Raw genomic sequence first — 20,047 nt, 5'->3', positions numbered from 1 at the left:
CCATTGCATCGCAAAATTATTCAGCCTTTCAAAGCACTCCAATTGGCCCGCGCATCACGAAGCATTTGATTTAGATTGGAACGGGTTTGTGAATCATTTCATGAATTGTGAATCAAATGATTTGCGATACACGATACATGTCCCAATCTAAATTGAATGATTTGCAATACGCACTCCAAGTCCTGATCTGAAGTGATATGGATTGCAAATCATTTGATTTAGATCAGAACTTTGGAGCGGGTTTGCAAATCTTTTGCTCTAGATTAGAACTTCGGCACATGGATCATGAATCATTTGAAATTATGCAAAATTATTCACTCTGTCGAAGCTCTCTAAACGTATCGCGAATCATTTGATTTGGATCAGGACTTCGAATTGCGTGTTGCGAATCATTTGATTTAAATTGGAACTGGTTTGTGAATCATTTTGCAAATTGAATGATTCAAATCAAATGATTCCCAATACACAATTTAAAATCCCGATCACACATACATGATTTGAGATGCACAAAGTTCTGATCTAAGTCAAATGATTCACGATCCGCGCTCTGAGCCCTGATCTGAAATTATATGGTTCTTCGAAGTGTGGATCGCAAATCTTTCGCTTTAGATCAGAACTTCGGTGCACGGATTGCGAATCATTTGATTCAGTTCACGACTTTAATGCGGGTTCGCGAATCATTTGTCGATTTCAGAGCGTTTTTGCGAAATCAGATTTTCAGATTTTTTTAGACAGTAGAAAATATCAAACCGTTAAGACAGTGCAGTTATAAAAAGCAACAAAGAAAAGAAAGTACACACAAATACAAATACAAAATTAAATACGTTTTTTTTATATAAGTATAGAAGTTTAGAATTTGAAATAGAAGACATTGTTCGATAAGTGAGATCTCTGAAGTCCTTGAAAATAAAAAGTAGTGCTTGAAAAGTCCTTGAAAGTCCTGGAATTTCATTGTACGGTATCTGTACGAACACTGTTCATTTTTGATTAGTAATATGCATTGCTAAGAACTTAATTTGCACAATCTTAAAGGCGATTTTCTCAATATTTTGCTTTTTTTGCACCCTCAGATTCCAGATTTTAAAATAGTTGTATCTTGACCAAATGTTGTCCTATCCTAACAAGCCATTAATCAGTGGAAAGCTTATTTATTCATACATTTATTGTATATTTATTATAATAAATGGACCCTTATGACTTGTTTTGTGCCAAATTTTGTTGATCGTATCATGTTATCTTTAGCTTCTGTGCTTTCTGAGCATACCAGTTTCATCTCAGATGGCAACGGAGAGCATTAATGCGTTAATTGGTTTGGTGATGCTTAGTTTGCATTGGTGGTTGGGATATTTAGAAATCTTAAACCTGTGAACCATAAGCCTGCTGTAATTTTCAGGGATTTTGTTTTATTTATGCCTTCTTTAGTAGGATTTTTTGCTACATTAAACAATAAAATCAACATGTAATGCCATTTACAAAGCATTTTATTGCTTCTTACGTATTTAAAAGTAAAACAAGATATCATATAATAAAATATAGGACAGATTTATCTCATCTTACCAAATAAGAGGGTTTGGTGATACCAGCTATTTTAGTTCAGTTTAGTTTAGTTTTTCATTTTCTGTTTTATTTTATTTTAATACACAGATGAATTTCTTATTAATCATATTAGAAATAAAACAATTCATAAGTAACAGTTAATCAGTGCATGTTTAAAATAAATGAAGGAGTGTATGATTAAATGTGACTATTAGTATTCTGTTAAAATTATTAACATGATATAATAATAATTAAACTTAGTAGTAGTAGTAGTAGTAGTAGTAGTAGTAGTAGTAGTATGACATCTGACATTTGGTTTATATTAGTCAGTTGAGCCTTTCCAAAACAGAATGCACTGGTCATTTAGCGAAAGTAGGTTTATTCAATTTGTAGTCGTATTTTTAAGCTTAACAGCGACACCAGGCTGCGTGAGCTTGTGTACATTGTGTGTGTGCAGTACACAGTGGGCGCTCTGGGGAAATGTGACTGGATAACAAGCTGAAACGGCCTCTCCGACTCGGAGCCCCCGCAGCAGGCTGGCAGACGTCCAACTCCAGTCCTGATGGAAATTTATAGTGGAGATTATAACGGGGCAAAAGCATGTTTAGCAAGTGGTCCTGCCTGACCCCTTCAGGCACTGGAACACACACTCAGATATTCCCTCCCTTCCACCCACACGCCCTTCACAGACGCTGTCCCACACACACACACCTCCAGAGCGCTAGTCATTCTGGGTCACATTCTTCTGATTTTATTTGTGGTTTTAAGACTGCCGCTTATCCAAGTCCAGTAGCCGGAGTGATGAGTCATTCCAGGCCTGTTGCTGAAAGCCCTGCAGTGCACACAAGCTTTGATGACAGGTGATAACTGTCAGCATGAATTTGGCAATGCTCGAACGTTTGATGGTCGTCCGTGTGTGTTCGTTCCGGGGAAGAGCAGGGGGGATATTTCAGTGTGGATTTTTGACAGCATAATTACAGCTGATCACAGACAGGATTGACACTTGGCTGCATGTCGAGATTTGATAGCTGGTAATTTAGCCCCCCTTTCTTCCTGGGGCGGTAAAGAAATCGACATGTTTAATAAGCGCAGTCTGTCACCTTGAGAACACTTGATGTCCTTTATAATAACTGTAAGTTTAAAAATGCTATGGTAAAAACCTGTTAATTGGTTCCATTATTGGAAAGTTCCATTATGAAAAAAAAAAAAAAACCTACACGACTAGTCAGAAGTTTTTGAACAGTAAGATTTTTAATGTTTTTTTCTGCTCAAGTCTGCATTTATTTGATCCAAAATACAGTAAAAGCAGTAATATTGTAAAATATTTTTTGCTATTTAAAATAACTGCTTTTTATTTGAATATATTTTAAAATGTAATTTATTCCTGTGATCATAGCTACATTTTCAGCATCATTACTCCAGTCTTCATTGTCACATGATCCTTCAGACATCATTCTAATATGCTGATTTGCTGTTGAAGAAACATTTTTATATATATTAAATCATTTAAACAGAGATGGAGGGTTATAGAAATTAAATGCTTTTATTTAGCAAGGATGCTTTAATTTGATCAAAAGGAAAATTGATGGTAAAGACATTTATAATGTTACATTAAGATTTCTATTTCAGATAAATGCTGTGCTTTCTTTCTGTTCATCCAAAAACCTGAAATAAATCTACTCAGCTGTTTTCAACATAATAATAATAATAATAAATCAGAATATTAAAATGATTTCTGAAAAATCATGTGACTGGAGTAATGATGCAAAAAAAATCAGCTTTGAAATCACAGGAATAAATTAGTTTAAAATATATTCAAAAAGAAGTACAGATATTTCAGAATTTTACTGTTTTTGCTGTACTTTTGATCAAATAAATGCATGCTTTTTGAGCAGAAGACACTTCTTTAAAAAAAAACATTAAAAATCTTTAAAAGTTCAAAAACTTTTGACTGGTAGTGTATAATACATTTAATGAGACATTTCATGACATTTCACAGATAAATACTGTTAAATTTACATTTTTTGGAAGTGAAAAAGGAAGTTATCTTATTGATTTTGCCAGAAATTTTGTGTGACACTTGATTTATTACAGAAATACCTGTTTCTTTTTAGTTTTTCTTATCAGTTATCTACATTTGGGCTCTGTGTTGCATCTTGTGTTGTTAAATTTATGTTTATTACACTATTTGACATGATTACTTGTGATGAACTTGGAGTCATCATGTGGATTTCTCATTACAACTTGTATTATTGGGTGGTTGTTCCTGCATTTGAAAATATACAAAAGTGGATTGTATTAATTTAAAGGGATAGTTCTCCCAAAAATGAAAATTCTGTTATTAATTACTCACCCTCATGTTGTTTCAAACCTGTAAGACCATAATTTGTCACCTTCGGAACACAAATTAAGATAGTAAGAGCTTTCTGAGCCTGCATAGACAGCAATGCAACTAATACATTTAAGGCCCAGAAAGTTAGTAAGGACATCATTAAAATAGTCCATTTGACATAAATGGTTCAATGATAATTTTATTTAAAAAAAAAAAAAAAGACTTTGTTTACCAATTTTTTCTCTTCAGTGTCAGTCTTCAACGCACGTTCACGTGTCTGTTGTGTTGAAGTCTGTGCAGGGTCAAAAAGCTCTCGGATTTCATCAAAAATATCTTAATTTGTGTTCTGAAGATGAACGAAAGTCTTACTGGTTTGGAATGACATGAGAATGAGTAATTAATGACCATTTAAATTTTGGGGTGAACTATTCTTTTAATTAAGTTGCTATATTAACATTATATCAGTTAATAAACATAACACGGCTGCCGTGTTCACCGATGTTTACAGTACGTGGCTTGTCGTAAAAGTGAAATTTACTAACAATTATGCCCAACTTGCATTTATCTTCTACAGTTCCTGCCGCTGAGCCCATCGAATATGCACAGTTTCCCTTCTACCTCAACGGGCTTCGCGAGACGCCACAGTTCGTGGAGGCCATCGAGAGCGTCCGCTCCATCTGCAGCAACTACAGCCGTCAGGACCTTCCCAGCTACCCCAACGGCTACCCCTTCCTCTTCTGGGAGCAGTATGTAGGCCTGCGCCACTGGCTCCTGCTGTCCATCAGCGTCGTGCTCGCCTGCACCTTCCTGGTCTGCGCCGTCTTCCTGCTCAACCCCTGGACTGCAGGAATCATAGTGAGTTTCCCCTTAAGATGTGTCAGGGTTGAGGGTTCAGGGTTGAACACACACATCTATCACAAACTTGGCTTTTCTCTATACGTACATTCAAGACCTGTACAAACAAAATCAGAATTTTTGGCATGAAACAGCATTTCTGTGCATTCCTTCATGCTCTGAAATATACAATGCAATTATGTATTTTTTTTTTTTTTTAGTTGGAAGGTAGGTCAGTTTTTTTTATTGTTTGCATACTGAAAAAATGTCATTGTAATGAAATATAACCTTTTGAAAAAATCTTTAAAAATCTTTGTTTTGCAGTAAAAAAAAATAGTTTTTTTTCTGTTATTCAGCAATAAAAACATCTAAGCATTAAATATAATGCTGATAATTTGAAAATTCTTTATATTTTATACATTAATATCTATTTTCTCAGAGTAAAAAAGTAATTAGTAACTGTGCATTTAATATATTTTATATTTTACAGATGCACCTATTTTCTAATAATTGCATCTTTACAATTCACTATTCCACATTCTCGTTGTGACTCTCAGAATTTTTTTTTCTCATAATTGCAACTTTATATCTTATCACAAACTTTCTCACAATAAAGTTTTTGTTTACTTTGAGGTTGAAACGAGCTTAATAATTAAGAAATAATTGAAAGGGCACAATTTGGAGCACGACAGGGGAGGGCAGGCAGAAATAGCTAGAGAAGCTGTGTTTTTACAGCCCTGGGCTTTGTGTTTATCTTATACTGTCAGAGCCAGTTTGTTTAGTCTACATGAGGCTTTTTGAGACATTTCTCTAAAATAAATGGGGAAACGAAGGGTTACCGCAGCAACTATATCACTCCGCATATAAAACAGACCTGCTGAAATGTGTATGTATCGTGTATATCATTCGCGAGGCCTGACTTTCTTTCCCACACTCTGTTTCGATGGTTTCTGTTTTATTAGGGGCAGTGTTTAAGCCATCTGACTGATCTAACTCTGTCTGACAGGATAGCGGTTTCATCCTTTTGCTTTACTGGACACTTGAAAGGGAAAGTTATAGCCCTGCTTCAGCTTTTACCATTGTGCTTTTGTCCCAGACCACCAGCGGCCCCCTTAAACTCCATACGTCCCCACTTCCGCCATGCTCGACCCCCCTTTCATTTGCCAGCCCTCCCAGCCCCCAAACTCCCCTCCGTTGGCCCTCTCTCTGTCCTCTTCATCCTTCTTCAAAGGCAGCTGGGCCCCCCAGTAACCCAAGACTCATCAGCTGATTATGGCATTTACTTAACCAGTTCGTAGCTCGAGTTCAGCTCCATATGAAAGCGTCGCAAATGGGCCCTTCTGAGGAGCAGATATTTTCCCACATTCCACAGCGCTTTATCTTAGCTAACCCATCTAACCCGAGCCGTACTTTACTTTAATCTATGTAAAGTACAGCTCCTCGTGTTTAAGGAAAGAACTGAGATGATGGATTTATGTTCACCGGTTCTCTCTCGCAGGTCTTGGTGCTGTCTTTGATGACGGTGGAGCTGTTTGGCATGATGGGATTGATCGGCATCAAGCTCAGTGCTGTCCCTGTCGTCATCCTCATCGCTTCCGTCGGCATTGGTGTTGAGTTCACCGTCCATGTGGCACTGGTGAGTTCTTGTGCTGTTCAGAACTGCACGCTTTTTATCTTAAATACAGTTGAGGTCAAAAGTTTACATCCCCCTTTCAGAATCTGCAAAATGTTAATTATTTTACCAAAATAAGATTATTATATAAAATAAGTGTCTTTTTTTTTTTTTATTTAGTACTGACCTGAAATATATATTTTACATTAAAGATGTTTACATATAGTCCTGAAGAGAAAATAGTAGTTGAATTTATAAAAATGACCCTGTTCAAAAGTTTACAGACACTTGATTCTTAATACTGTGTTGTTACCTGAATAATCCACAGCTGTGTTTTTTTGTTTAGTGATAGTTGTCCATGAGTCCCGTGTTTGTCCTGAATAGTTAAACTGCCTGCTGTTCTTCAGAAAAAAATCCTTCAGGTGCATTAAAAGCCAGGGGTGAAAACTTTTGAACAGAATGAAGATGTGTACATTTTTCTTATTTTGCCTAAATATCATATTTTCTCATTTAGTACTGCCTATCAGAGGCTCCAGGAAATGCATGTTTCCCAGAAGACAAAATAAGTTAAATTTACCCTGATCTTTAAATTCAAAAAGTTTTCATCTCCAGGCTCTTAATGCCTTGTGTTTCCTTCTGAGTGTTTGAACCTTCAGTAATAGTTGCATATGAGTCCCTCAGTTGTCCTCAGTGTGAAAAGATGGATCTCAAAATTATACACTCATTGCTGGAAAGGGTTCAGATACACAAAAATGCTGGAAAACCAAACAATTTGTGGGACCTGAAAAGTTTTTCTGAAGAACAGCAGGCAGTTCAGGACAAACAAGGGACTCATGCACAACTATCATTAAACAAAAAAACACAGCTGTGGATCATTCAGGTAACAACACAGTATTGAGAGTCAAGAGAATGTAAACTTTTGAACAGGGTCGTTTTTATAAATTCAACTATTATTTTCTCTTGTGGACTATATGTAAGTATATTCAGGTCAGCACTAAATAAACAACATGCATTTTGTATGATCCCTCTTGGTAAAATAATTTACATTTTGCAGATTCTGAAAGGGGGGTGTAAACTTTTGACCTCAATTGTTTGTATGTGATGATTACTAGATGTGTTTATTAGTCTAAGTGATTCATATTGATGATATTTGTTGTGTTTTCCTCACAGGCATTCCTCACAGCCATCGGGGACAGGAACAAGCGAGCCGTTCTAGCACTTGAGCACATGTTCGCCCCAGTGCTGGATGGAGCGTTTTCCACCCTGCTAGGAGTCTTGATGCTGGCGGGGTCAGAGTTTGACTTCATAGTCAGGTAAATACAGCAGACTTGTATTTTGAATCGCTTCTGCTGCTTGATATGTAGTGCATTTAATGTACTTGAAAAGATTAGTTCACTTCCTAATTGATAATTTCCTAATAATTTACTCACCGCCATGTCATCAAAGATGTTCATGTCTTTCTTTCTTCAGTCGAAAGAAATTAAGTTTTTGAGGAAAATATTCCAGGATTTTTCTTTTGGGGATCAGCGGTCCAAATTGTAGTTTCAATGCGGCTTCAAAGGGCTCTACATGATCCCAGCTGAGGAATAAGGGTCTTATGATTTTCTAAAAAAAAAAAAAATTATATACTTTTGAACTACAAATGCTCATCTAATCATCAGATGCTCATCTTCGTCTGTGTACTTCAGTTCAAATAGGTAGGGTACAGCAAAAAAACTCAATTTTAAAGTAGTTTTAGCTTTTTTTGTAAAGGCAGTTTGACTTTGCACATTCGCTTTGTAAACACTGGGTCGGTACTTCCGCCTATGTTATGCGTGACCTTTCCAACGTGACTGTGTAACACATGAAGTCGAGCTAGTGCAAGATGAGCATTTGTGCTTAAAAAGTACATAAATTTTATTTATTTTTTAGAAAATAACTGATAATTTCACTAGATAACACCATTATTCCTCTGCTGGGATTGTGTAGAGCCCTTTGAAGCTGAATTGAAACAATTTGCAGTTTGGACCTTCAACCCGTTGATCCCCATTGAAGTCCACTATATGGAGAAAAAGCCTGGAATGTTTTCCTCAAAAACCTTAATTTCTTTTTCAACTTAAGAAAGACATGAACATCTTAGATGACATGAGGGTAAGTAAATTATCATGAAATCTCTATTCTGGAAGTGAACTAATCCTTTAAGATATACGGGGATAGCTGTGTTAATCAGATTACAACAGTGCTTTTATAGTATTTTTTTTTTCTTTCATGAGATAATGCTTCTCAAAGATACTGTCCTTTTATTTTCTAACAGTTTTAGTACACAATAGCTGATCTTACAGAATACTTTCCCTTTCCTCAGTATTGTATCCAAACCATGCAAGATGTGACAGATTTTCAGTGACAAGCAAATTTGCTGTCCACATTGAAAATTATGGTAAATTTATAGTTAAAAAAGATGGATGTTTTTCGTTTCAGAAGACTTGAATTAAACTGATTTATATAAATTTTCTTCTAAGATGTTTTTATGAATTTTTTGAAGCAATGGAGAGACAAATCTCTCAGGTTTCATTAAAAATATCTTTACTTTTATTTCAAAGATGAATTACATATGTGTGAGTAATTGCTAGAATTTTCATTTACGAGTAAACAACGCTAATATTCATAGGGAGTGTATGTTTAATATTCATCCAGTGAATTTCCTGTGAGGTATCTGAACTGAAAATATTAATGTATATGGCTAAAAACCAAGTGACTGACAAAATGTTTCTTGCTTTGCTCATCACGGCTGGTTTGGAAAGAAACTAATTAACAAACGTGTCACTTTTGTCACATCACGCCTGGTTAGGACACAGTGTAAATGTCTCGTCTCAGTCCTAACCAACCTCGCTTCACGTTCTACAAGCACGTATCTTTCCTGTCTGTCTTCACAGAGCTTGAGGCTCTCCTGTGTTTTCTGTAATCTTTTTTCTACGGCCCTGCAAAGACATTTACAAGCTGAGTGCAGAGAGAGCCCGGGGGTTATTTTGCAGCAAGTCGAGGAGTGGAAATGAGGAGTGACACACAGTGCTACTTAGAGGATCTAAATCAGTAACTTTGCAATGGCTTCATGTTTTATGTCCTTCCTGTGCGCAGACGAGTCAAACACATCTGGTAATTTATCGTTTCTTGAAGTGGTATCGAGACTGTCGTTGTGCTGAAATTCAAATTACGCTTATATCAAACTGAGTCATGGGTGTTTGAGTGGTAAGTATCTCGTCTGTTTCCACAGGAGGGAAAGAACAAATGTCTGCAGTAGCTCATTCTTATTAGAGGACTGGAAAACCACCACAGCCCTCCACCCTCAAATCACTCTGGATCTAAAGTAGCATGCCAGAAAAATAATGCACACACAAGTTCAGAGCAATCACACTCGCGTGCGCGCACGCACTCTCTCCGCAGACCACATTGGGCCCCAGTCCCTCTCATGGGCTCCCATTGAAACGCAACTACTGTTTTTTCATCAAACAAAACCCCCTGGCCTCCGAAGATATGGAAAAAAACAAAAACGCAGGCTGTATTTTTATAGCCTTGCAGGAATAAATGTTTCCCTGACTTTGCTCTGTCAGGTCCGCTAATGTTTTGAGTCCAAACAGATCAGACGGGTTGCTCACCCAGGGAGAAGAGGCTTTCGAGAGCGGCTCTCGGTTCAGGGACGCTTCGCGCGACGTCTCGAGGTTCAGAGTTGAAGAACATAAAACTCTTTTGTTGCTTCAGCCAGTCTGAAGGAATCGCTCTCATCCGTGGAAAAGCACACCGGCGTAAATCACTCGTCAATACGAACATTTAGTTTGGAGTCTGTGACTTTGCGAACAGTTCAACCAAGACGACGTTCATTTTTTCCATAGTCTGTTGATTTGTAGCTATTGATCTGTTTGATCTCGCTGCTTGTGAGTTCTGCCTTTTGTGTGGTGGAGCAAGAGCCAAACGCAAACCAAAAAGTGCAATTCAAGAAGACTTGCTTGATGAAATACAGACAGACTACAGATCCAAACTTTTTTTTTCTAGCATAAGCCTAAATAATACCAGGCTGGCTTCACTCTCCACTCTCATCCTAAACAAGTGGCGTCTGCTTGGTTAAACACTGTGGTAGCTCTTCCAGACTTGCAAACCTCCTGAAAGGCATAAATAAAGCAAGCATTTCTAGGGAGAGACACAGGTCTGTGGTTCTCCAGGGAGAAGCCCACCTTGTTACTGGACATTGTTTAAGTCTAAAAAGCTGCTTGCAAACCTGGGGAGGCTGAGCAAGAGCAGCATCAGTTATAAATGTGTCTGTGAGTTTAGTCTGAGGCGCAGCTGTGCTGCATACCAGCTGGCGGGTATTTGCTAATATACCCACTGTCTCTCCCACACGTTCATTCACAGATTCATCCCAGTTTATGTGTGGTTTAAATGCATGTTTTACCCTTTCAATGCCGTTGATAGTATCACTGCAAAAAACAAACAAAAAAAAGTTTTCTAAGAAAAATGTATGTACGCTGCTGTTCAAAAGTTTGGGATCACTAAGATTTTTAATGTTTGTTTTTTTTTGTTTGTTTTTTTAAGTCTCTTATGCTTATCAGAGTTTCATTTGTTTGATCAAACATGCAGAAAAAAGTAATATTATTTAAATGTAAAATTTTCTGTTTTAATATAATTTAAAATACATTTTATTTCTTTGATTTAAAGCTGAATTTTTATCAGACATTACTCCAGTCTTTAGTGATCCTTCAGAAATCATTCTAATATGCTGATTTATTATTAATGTTGGAAACAGTCATGCTGCTTCATTTTTTTATTTATTTGTTTTTTTTTTTTTTTTTTTGGAACCTGTGATACTTTTTCAGGATTCTTTGATGAATAAAATATTACAAACAACAGCATTTATTTAAAATAGAAATCTTTTCTAACAATATAAACTACCATTTAAAATTAGAGGTCAGTAAATATTTTCTTTTCATGCTTTGAAATAAATTAGTATTTATATTCAGCAAGGATGTGTTAAGTATATTAAAAGAAAACCACTATTTTAAATTGCAATAATATTTCACAATATTACAGTTTTTCTGAATTTTTAATCAAATAAACCGCCTTAATGAGCAAAAAAAAACATATTTAAAAACATTAAAAATTTTACTGATCCCGATCTTTTGAACGACGGTGTACATCCACAAAAACAAGATAAATTTACTTGAGTATCAATATTATTTTAGACAGTAAGATATGATATTTATGGGTTTAAGCATAAAAACAATGTGTAATACTGCTTTAAATTGTTGTTTTTCTAAAAATTAATAGATATAAATTTTTCTGTTTAATTTAATTGCATTTTTGTTTTTCTGAGCAGAAAATAAATCTCATACATTCTTCCCTAATTTACAGAAGACACCCACTAAAATGTTGTTCAGTGTAACAGTCTTGTCAGGCATATTTACAACAAAAATCAATTTATGACATATTAAAAGACAAATTACTTTCACCCCAGATAAAAATTAGTTGTTATTCTACATCCTAGGTTTTGCCCATTTGTCAGTAAGATTTTTTTTTACTCATTTAAAACACAATAAAATTTAATATGTTCCATTGTTCTTTTATATATTTTATTATGTACAAGTCAAAATAAGCATGTTGTTTGAATTTTTACATAAATATTGTGTTATGAATGACAATGTAACATTATTTCAACAAAATTTTGACATTTTATTCTCCAAAAACGTATTTGAAACCTTAAAAGTACACAGTTTACTTAGATTTAATGTGCGTTCTATGAACATAAAATCACTTTTGTTTTATATATATATATTCAGCTCAATTAAATTTGTCTTGTTTTATAGATGTTTAGATATTTACTGGGAAATTACTGATAGCATACTGATTAATTAATTAATAATAACAATGCTCCCTATTATGCAATATTAAACAAAAATAGCATTATTTTTGTACATGAAGTAAATTTGAAGTTGAAGAAAAAAGCGTGTCCTCTTGTCCCCGCGTTTCTTTGAGGTACAAGATGGCAGCTGCAATTTGAGCTGCAGCAATTTACACAGATGCATTGCTGGAGTAGCGAAGGACGGAAAGCTGGCCATAATGAAGAAGAGAGAAAGAGCGAGGGAGTGAAGGAAGACAGGAGGGAGGGATTGTCGAGGAGATTGGGGGTCTTACCTGATACTCTAGAGATTTAATTAGAGTAGGGGATTGTGAAAGGCAGGGAAATTTCACAGGGGCTTAGTATAGAAAGAGTCATAGAGAGAGAAAGAGAGGGAAAAGTGAATGTGCTTGAGGCCAGGCAAGAGGGGCCTGTAGTCTTTCCTCTCCTCTCTACCTCCTAGACTAAATTGTTTAAATTCTATACCGTTCACTTCATTTGTTTGCTTCTGCGTTCTTTTTTTTAAAGAGCGAGAGAGGCCCCTGCGCCTTTGTGCTTTGCCTCTCTTCTCTCGCAAGCCTGTACTCCACATTCCTTCCCGTTTTGCTTTTCCCTGTGTTTGCTTGTACTCCACTCACCCCTAGAAAGAGAAAAAAAACTCGCTCTTTTTCCTTCCCTATTTTCCATGCCTTTGAATTAACCAACTAATTATGTCCTCTGCTTCTCTGTGCTGCTTTCTAAAAGACCTCTTTGGAGACTTTCTCTGACACAAGGTAAATTTAGTTTAAAAACCAAACCCGACTAAAGTCTTCTTGTGTGCAAATGCTTGTTAGAGTGTGCCTGAGTGACTTTTGCTCTATGCTTGATTCAGAGCTGTAAAGTTCTTTTTTTCTGAGTGTTTTTTTGCTGTGTATTTGCAGGTATTTCTTCGCTGTTTTGGCCATCCTAACAGTGTTAGGAGTCCTGAATGGACTGGTTCTGCTTCCAGTCTTATTGTCCTACTTTGGCCCTTATCCTGAGGTAAGATGATTGTTCCTGTTAAGACATCCTGCATAACACTTTTACATACCATACACAGAGTGATGCAAAGTTAGTATATACATTGAGGAATCACTCAATTATCATTATATGTTTTGCCCTCACAGAGACCACAGAGCTTTGATCATAGAACGAATCACTTAGATGTACCCTACAAGAACATTTGGGTTACATCTGATATTTACATGGATTTTAAGTAAATAGTCTGCTATACTGTTTTAAGGATCATTGATTTGCATCATCTTACTGATTGGCCATATAAGTATCAGCAACTGCGGGGTCTCCTAAAAGTTTAGCTCCATATTCTTCTATATTATAACACCATAAACACTACATACACTACATATGTACAATTTACATACAGTTGAGGTCAAAAGTTTACATACACCTTGCGGAATCTGCAAACTGTTAATCATACATAATGCATGTTATTTTTTATTTAGTACTGACCTGAATAAGATACTTCACATAAAAGACATTTACATATAGTCCACAAGAGAAAATAATAGTTGAATTTATAAAAATGACCCTGTTCAAAAGTTTGCATACACTTGATTCTTAATACCTGATTCTTAATTGTTACCTGAATTATCCACAGCTGTGTTTTTTGTTTAGTGATAGTTGTCCCTTGCTTGTCCTGAACAGTTAAACTGCCCGCTGTTCTTCAGAAAAATCCTTCAGGTCCCACAAATTCTTTGGTTTTCGAGCATTTTTGTGTATTTGAACTCTTTCCAACAATGACTGTGTGAATTTGAGATCCATCTTTTAACACTGAGAACAACTGAGGGACTCATATGCAACTATTACAGAAGATTCAAACACCCACTGATGCTTTTGAAGGAAACACAGTGCATTTTGAACTTTTGAACAGATTCAAAAATTTTCTTATTTTGCTGAAATATCGTATTTTTTCATTTAGTACTGCCCTTCAGAAGCTACCGAAGATACTTACATGTTTTCCAGAAGACAAAATAAGTTACATTTTTCCTTCTGAAGCATCAGTGAGCATTTGAACCTTCTGTAATAGTTGCATATGAGTCCCTCAGTTGTCCTCAGTATGAAAAGATGGATCTCAAAATCATACAGTCATTGTTGGAAAGGGTTCAGATAGACAAAAATGCTGGAAAACCAAAGAATTTGTGGAGGAAAGGACTTTTGGAGGACTTTGAAGGACTTTTCTGAAAAACAGCAGGCAGTTTAACTGTTCAAACGGACTCGTGAACAAATTTCACTAAACAAAAAAACACAGCTGTGGATCATTCAGGTAACAGTACAGTATTAAGAATCAAGCATATATAAACTTTTGAACAGGGTCATTTTTATAAATTCAACTACTATTTTCTCTTGTGGACTATGTAAACATCTTTAATGTGAAATATCTTATTCAGGTCAGTACTAAATAAAAAATCACATGCATTTTGTATGATCCCTCATATATTGGTAAAATAATTAACATTTTTGCAGATTTTGCAAGGTGTATGTAAATTTATGACCTCAACTGTATTCAAGAATAGTACTGTACCCTCTGATGGTAAAACTTTGATATATCGCCGTATTTGCACAAATGTCAAAAAGCAGATTCTCAGATTTTGCTTTTTATGTCCGTTACACTTTTAGGTATCTCCAGCGGATGGGCGAAGCCGGCTGCCCACACCATCCCCAGAGCCTCCTCCACAGGTGGTCCGCTTCACCATGCGACCCAGCCACACGACCCCTGGAGCAGGTTCAGACTCCTCAGACTCAGAATATGGTTCCAACACTACTGTGTCCGGCATTAGTCAGGAGCTTCAGCAGTATGACCTCCAGCCCAACAGGGGGCGATCAGCCAGACTGGAGGAGGTGCGGATCGCCACAGGGGGCCGACAAGGCAGTCGTCAAGTTGAACTGCCAATAAATCCTCCTTACTCAGTGAGTAAAGCATTTCTTCACCTTTTTCTTCCCGTAAGAGTGGGCACAGCCATTCGTAAATTTTATGGGTGTGGCTTCCGGTCTTATCCACGTCCCGCTATTTTTAGCTGTACAAAACAGCTTGTCTTGCTGGTGTGTCTTACCATGTTATTTTAATGTATTATCTTAATTATGAACACACTGGTTTGTACTGCATGTTGTTATTCTTCTCATTATTTCCCTATAGCAGAAAATGAACGGGAAGTCTCACCCATAGTCTTACTTCCACATTAAAGAAAAAGGTGGACATCACTATGTATTTTACCTAAAAACAATGAACTAACATCATTCCAACATTTTCCCACAGGATGACTCTAGACAGCAGCAACCACCGCAGCATTACAGGTCCACCCATCTGCCCAGTTCTCAGGATGCTGGACCTCAGTCGTCAAAGCGATACTGTAGCAGGGACCCTAAGAGGGACTTTGGGAGCGGACAGCCGCCCCCACCTCACAGGCCGCGCATGGATGCTTTTGAAACCGCTACTGAGCCAGGTGGCTGTTCAGGCCCCAACCACCGGGAACGTTCAGGGGCCCATCGCCCCCGTTCCCACAACCCCTACCCTCACCCTTCCCATCCGTCCGCAGGCCCCGCCTACTGTCAGCCCATCACAACGGTTACAGCCTCGGCCTCAGTGACGGTCGCCGTTCATTCGGGGATGCCCGGCCAGAGCCCCGCCTACCCGTCCTACCCCTCCAACGACAGCTATCACACTTCAGAAGATGTCTACACTGACCCTCACTTCTCCGACCCTCACGTGCCCTTTGACAAGAGCAGCGACAGCTCGAAAACCGAGGGCATGGAGCTGCAGGATCTAGAATATGACACTCCCAATGTCTGCCACAGAAGACCCTCCAGCTGAGGTTAGTAGAGGGGCTACTTGTATGGCTGAATTCAAGTAAACTTCTGACTTAGATATTTTAAAGAGATAGTCCATCCAAAAATGAAAATTCTGTCATTAATTATTCACCCTCATGTCGTTCCAAACTCGTAAGAACTTTACTCATCTTCAGAACACAAATTAAGATTTTTTTAAATGAAATCTGAGAGCTTTTGGACCCTGCATTGACAGCAATGCAACTACCATGTAGGGGTTCAAGCACGTAACGCTGAAACCTTATTGTAATTGTTCGAACGGCCAAGGATCAGCAATGACGGAATGATACATTTTCACCAAACTCAGAACACTTATGTAAGAGCTCAATCTGAGGTCACAAGAAAAAAATGCAGAGCTTGGCCACTTGGTGGCGCTATAAAAGGGAAGAACCATAAAAATGGCTATAACTAAGCAACCGTTTGTCCTATCAACATGACAGTCGCTGTGCACTGTCATGGTCCAAAGTGCCACATGTATCTATAAGGACATTTGTGTATCTCAAAAAAAACATGGCCACCATCGGCTGATGACGTTTGTGCACCTATAAGACAAGGTTAACGGAACAAAACTTATTGGGCCTGTTTGACTCACGGCCCCAAAGGTCTGAGGGAAATTTGAAAGAAATCAGCCACTGGGGGGCAATATCACATTTTTCAAGGTCGTAAATTATTGTACATTGCAGTTTTTCACGCATACGCGCAATATTTGTATCATATGATACAACTCCTCATTCTGGACAACTTTGCCTCTAGAACCACTGCTGTCAGTCAAATTGTTTGTTAAATGATTAAGAAGATGTAGAAAACTTTTTTGCAAACTAGTCCTAGGTTTTTCGCTTAGTCTGGTGCAGTGCAATTCTCTGGACTCTCTAGATCAATAATTACAAATAATTACATTACAAATGTTGAAATTTACATTTGGGAAGCTATAACAGGGTCATTTGTAAAAGGGACCTGTCCAAATTTACCCAAAATCCTATAAAGCCTAAAGGAAAGCTCAAAACTTCACAAAACCTGCTGAGCACATGCAACAGGTGATTCTAAACAAGCATGCAAAGTGTTAGGGAGATCAGACCACAGCTGCCGCTATAACAGTCATAAACACTAAAAAACATAATATTACCTGGATTTGCCGAAAAACACTGCTGAAAAACCACTTGTTTAAATCATTGATTTAGGTGGTTACAAGCTTGCAACATAATGTCTTTTTTCATATGTGCTTAAATGCCTTAAAGCGTTTGAAGCCCGGTAATCGCTGCTTGCAGCTACATTTTACTTTTGTTATTTTTAATTCTAATCTATTTGTAACTTTTATTAACCCTCTTTCTTCACTACTTTGTGTCCACAGTGGTTGAATGTTGAAGCTGAAACAGCCAAAGATGGGACATCTATCTGCCAGCGTGGCAGAAACATGGTGCTGCATGGCGGGGACACTTCGACCAGCGGCGCCTTTCCGGTGCTTGACTCTGTTACTGTATAACCCTGGTGTATTATTGTTAGATGTTTCTATAAGTATTTATGTGTACACAAATGTAAATAATGAACGAGAGTAGCTATAATTTGACCGGGGTCATCCACAAAGTGCCCACCCATCATTTGTGTATCTGTGCCATAAGAAAACTTCATTCTTGACAAACATTTCAGCATACGGTCGTTGCTGCTTATGATACTGTTGTAATGTTTGTATAATGCTATGCAATTATTTTCTCTAATTTTATAGAACCGTACGTGTGAGAGTTTGGAAATATGTTGTTGTGTGTGTGTGTGTGTGTGTATGTGTGTGTGAATATTTTTGGCTCACGTCAGAACCCTCAGATGCATAATAGCTAACAAGAACAAACTCTAAGTGACCTAACATGATATGTTTAAAGATTTTGTGGCAGTTTCCATTGCACTTACGGTACACTTCTGTTCAAAACACCAGTACAAAACTGCACAGAGGACACATTCAGGGAAATTTTTGTTCAGACATATGCTAGATATGTTAAAAGTTCACATTAATGTCCAGTCGTTCGTCGACAAGCATCAATGTTTAAGCGTGCGTGCGGATGTTTGCGTTTTGTGTATATTGAAGCGTTAGAGTTTATGCTTTTTAATGTTAATTTGCTTATCACAAACCTGTGGTAGTTGGAAAAAAAAAACAAATACTGTTTAACAATGAAACACGCTATGCGTGAGAATTTAGCTGCGCAGAAATGAAGAAGGAACGAGTGATTGTTGGGTGACTGTGCCTCTGTTCTTCTGTCCTCTGTACTGGAACTCTCTCTGGTCTTTTGTACCTTCATACTCCAGTTATTTACTGTAAATCGGCCATTTGTGGCCACCCTGAATTTGCTCATGACTCCAACGGTAATTTCGGGTTTCTGTTGTAGCTTTGTTTTGTTTTTGTTTTTTTAACGTTTATGGCATTATTTCCTGTCATTCAATTGTGGTTTAAGCTAAAACGTTACTGTTGCAACAGTATTCGCTCTGATTCTGGTGGCGTAACTTTTTGTACTCATTGTCTTTTTTTAATAAGCTAAGCTAATGAGCATTCTCAAGGTGTGCGTCGCACGATGGCCGATGGTTTTTGTCGATTCGTTGACCTCCTCAATGACAAACCGCAACTACTGGCCCTAATTTAGTTCTCTGCGCTGACCTCACCTCATAAAAATCCACAACATAACGCCGTGACACTAATTGGAAGTTCCCCCTCAACTGCCAAATGGTGCATGCGAGTGCTTTAAGGGTCAAGGGTCACGGAGCCCCTCACTCCTCTGTGGCTCTGAAGCTGGCGTGTGTGTCTTTAAGAGTGCGTTTGCGTGTTGGCTGTGACCCCCTCGTCCAGATCGACTTCCTGTCAAACATGTGTTTGTTCTTGACAAAGACTTTGAGAGCTGTTCTGTGTCGTTTGTTTGTTGTGTTTGTGTTCTCCTACATGTCACATTGGCAGAAATGGGAGAAAATCATGGCTGGCAACTATTGTTAATGTTTATATATATATAAATATATATATAAATATATATTCTATTATTTTTTTACATTTGTTTTGCAATATTTATATTTTTGTATAATAAGATGTTTTGTTCAGTAATGGTCATAATGCCAGTTCTTAACAATGCAGGGATTTTTACGTCTGTCGGAAAACACTATTATTACAGTTTCTTTGTTACATTAATGGATTTTGATCTGTATAAAGTGCTTACTAATGTTAAATAGGAAAAAAGAGTATATAACATTTACCTTACAGATTCATCATAGCTCTTAGAGGATTTTAAAAGGAAAATAATCAATGGGTTTTTTTTACAGACTGCCATTTTTTTCCTTGTTTTGGTGTGGATGTATGTCGTTTTCAGTTACAAAGATAAATGTATGCCATATAATTTATTTATATGAAAATTTATTTTTGTAGTGTACATAGTAGTTGTCAAGTTATTTGACAGAAGTATATTTTTAAAGAGTTTATATGTAATGCTACCATTGTTTGTGAGAACATAACTGAGAAGACATTAAGATGCACACTTTCATTGCTAACTTGTTCACGGACAACTAAAGTTCCCCTGTTACAGTGTTACGTAGACGTCCAATCTGAAGACTGTTTTTGGGTTTTGTGAAAAGCTAGCCATGAAAGTAGAACAAATGTACTAGCTCTCTAAATAATAATGTTCAAACACTGATAGAATTCTAACAAATAAAAATATTATAACTTATTTGTCTCTTTGCTATACATTTAATAAATGATTCTTCAAACTGTAGCTACCCATGACTATTTCTTAAGTGTAACCTTATGAACTGTTCTAGGGCTGGGCGATATATCGAGTATGTACCATATATCGATATATTTTTTTATAAGCGATATGGTATAAGGCAATACCATTTATATATATATATATATATATATATATATATATATACACCTTTTCTTCCGGGCTCACGTCCAGCTGTTTTTAGTTGTACAAAACAGCTTGTTTTGCTGTTTGATAGTGCAAACAGGTGTGTCTTACAATGTTATTTTAATGTATTATCTTAA

At 37.0% G+C, this 20,047-nt stretch overlaps 1 protein-coding gene across 1 annotated transcript in view; it reads left to right on the top strand.

Annotated features, from left to right (window-relative positions):
- ptch1 (patched 1) overlaps positions 1–19,750 on the top strand; it is a 75,489-nt gene extending 55,739 nt beyond the window's left edge. The window contains exons 18-24 of the mRNA XM_051117467.1: positions 4,443–4,723; positions 6,201–6,338; positions 7,485–7,627; positions 13,098–13,197; positions 14,833–15,123; positions 15,470–16,025; positions 17,387–19,750. Coding sequence (XP_050973424.1) covers positions 4,443–4,723; positions 6,201–6,338; positions 7,485–7,627; positions 13,098–13,197; positions 14,833–15,123; positions 15,470–16,024 — 1,508 coding nt within the window. The 3' untranslated portion in view covers position 16,025; positions 17,387–19,750. The remainder of the gene's footprint in view (positions 1–4,442; positions 4,724–6,200; positions 6,339–7,484; positions 7,628–13,097; positions 13,198–14,832; positions 15,124–15,469; positions 16,026–17,386) is intronic.
- Positions 19,751–20,047: the final 297 nt, after the last annotated feature.

Source organism: Labeo rohita, chromosome 8, assembly GCF_022985175.1.
Source record: "Labeo rohita strain BAU-BD-2019 chromosome 8, IGBB_LRoh.1.0, whole genome shotgun sequence".
Classification (NCBI taxonomy): Eukaryota; Metazoa; Chordata; class Actinopteri; order Cypriniformes; family Cyprinidae; genus Labeo; species Labeo rohita.
Note: the sequence above shows the minus strand (reverse complement) of the source record. Positions and strands in the feature narration are given on the sequence as shown.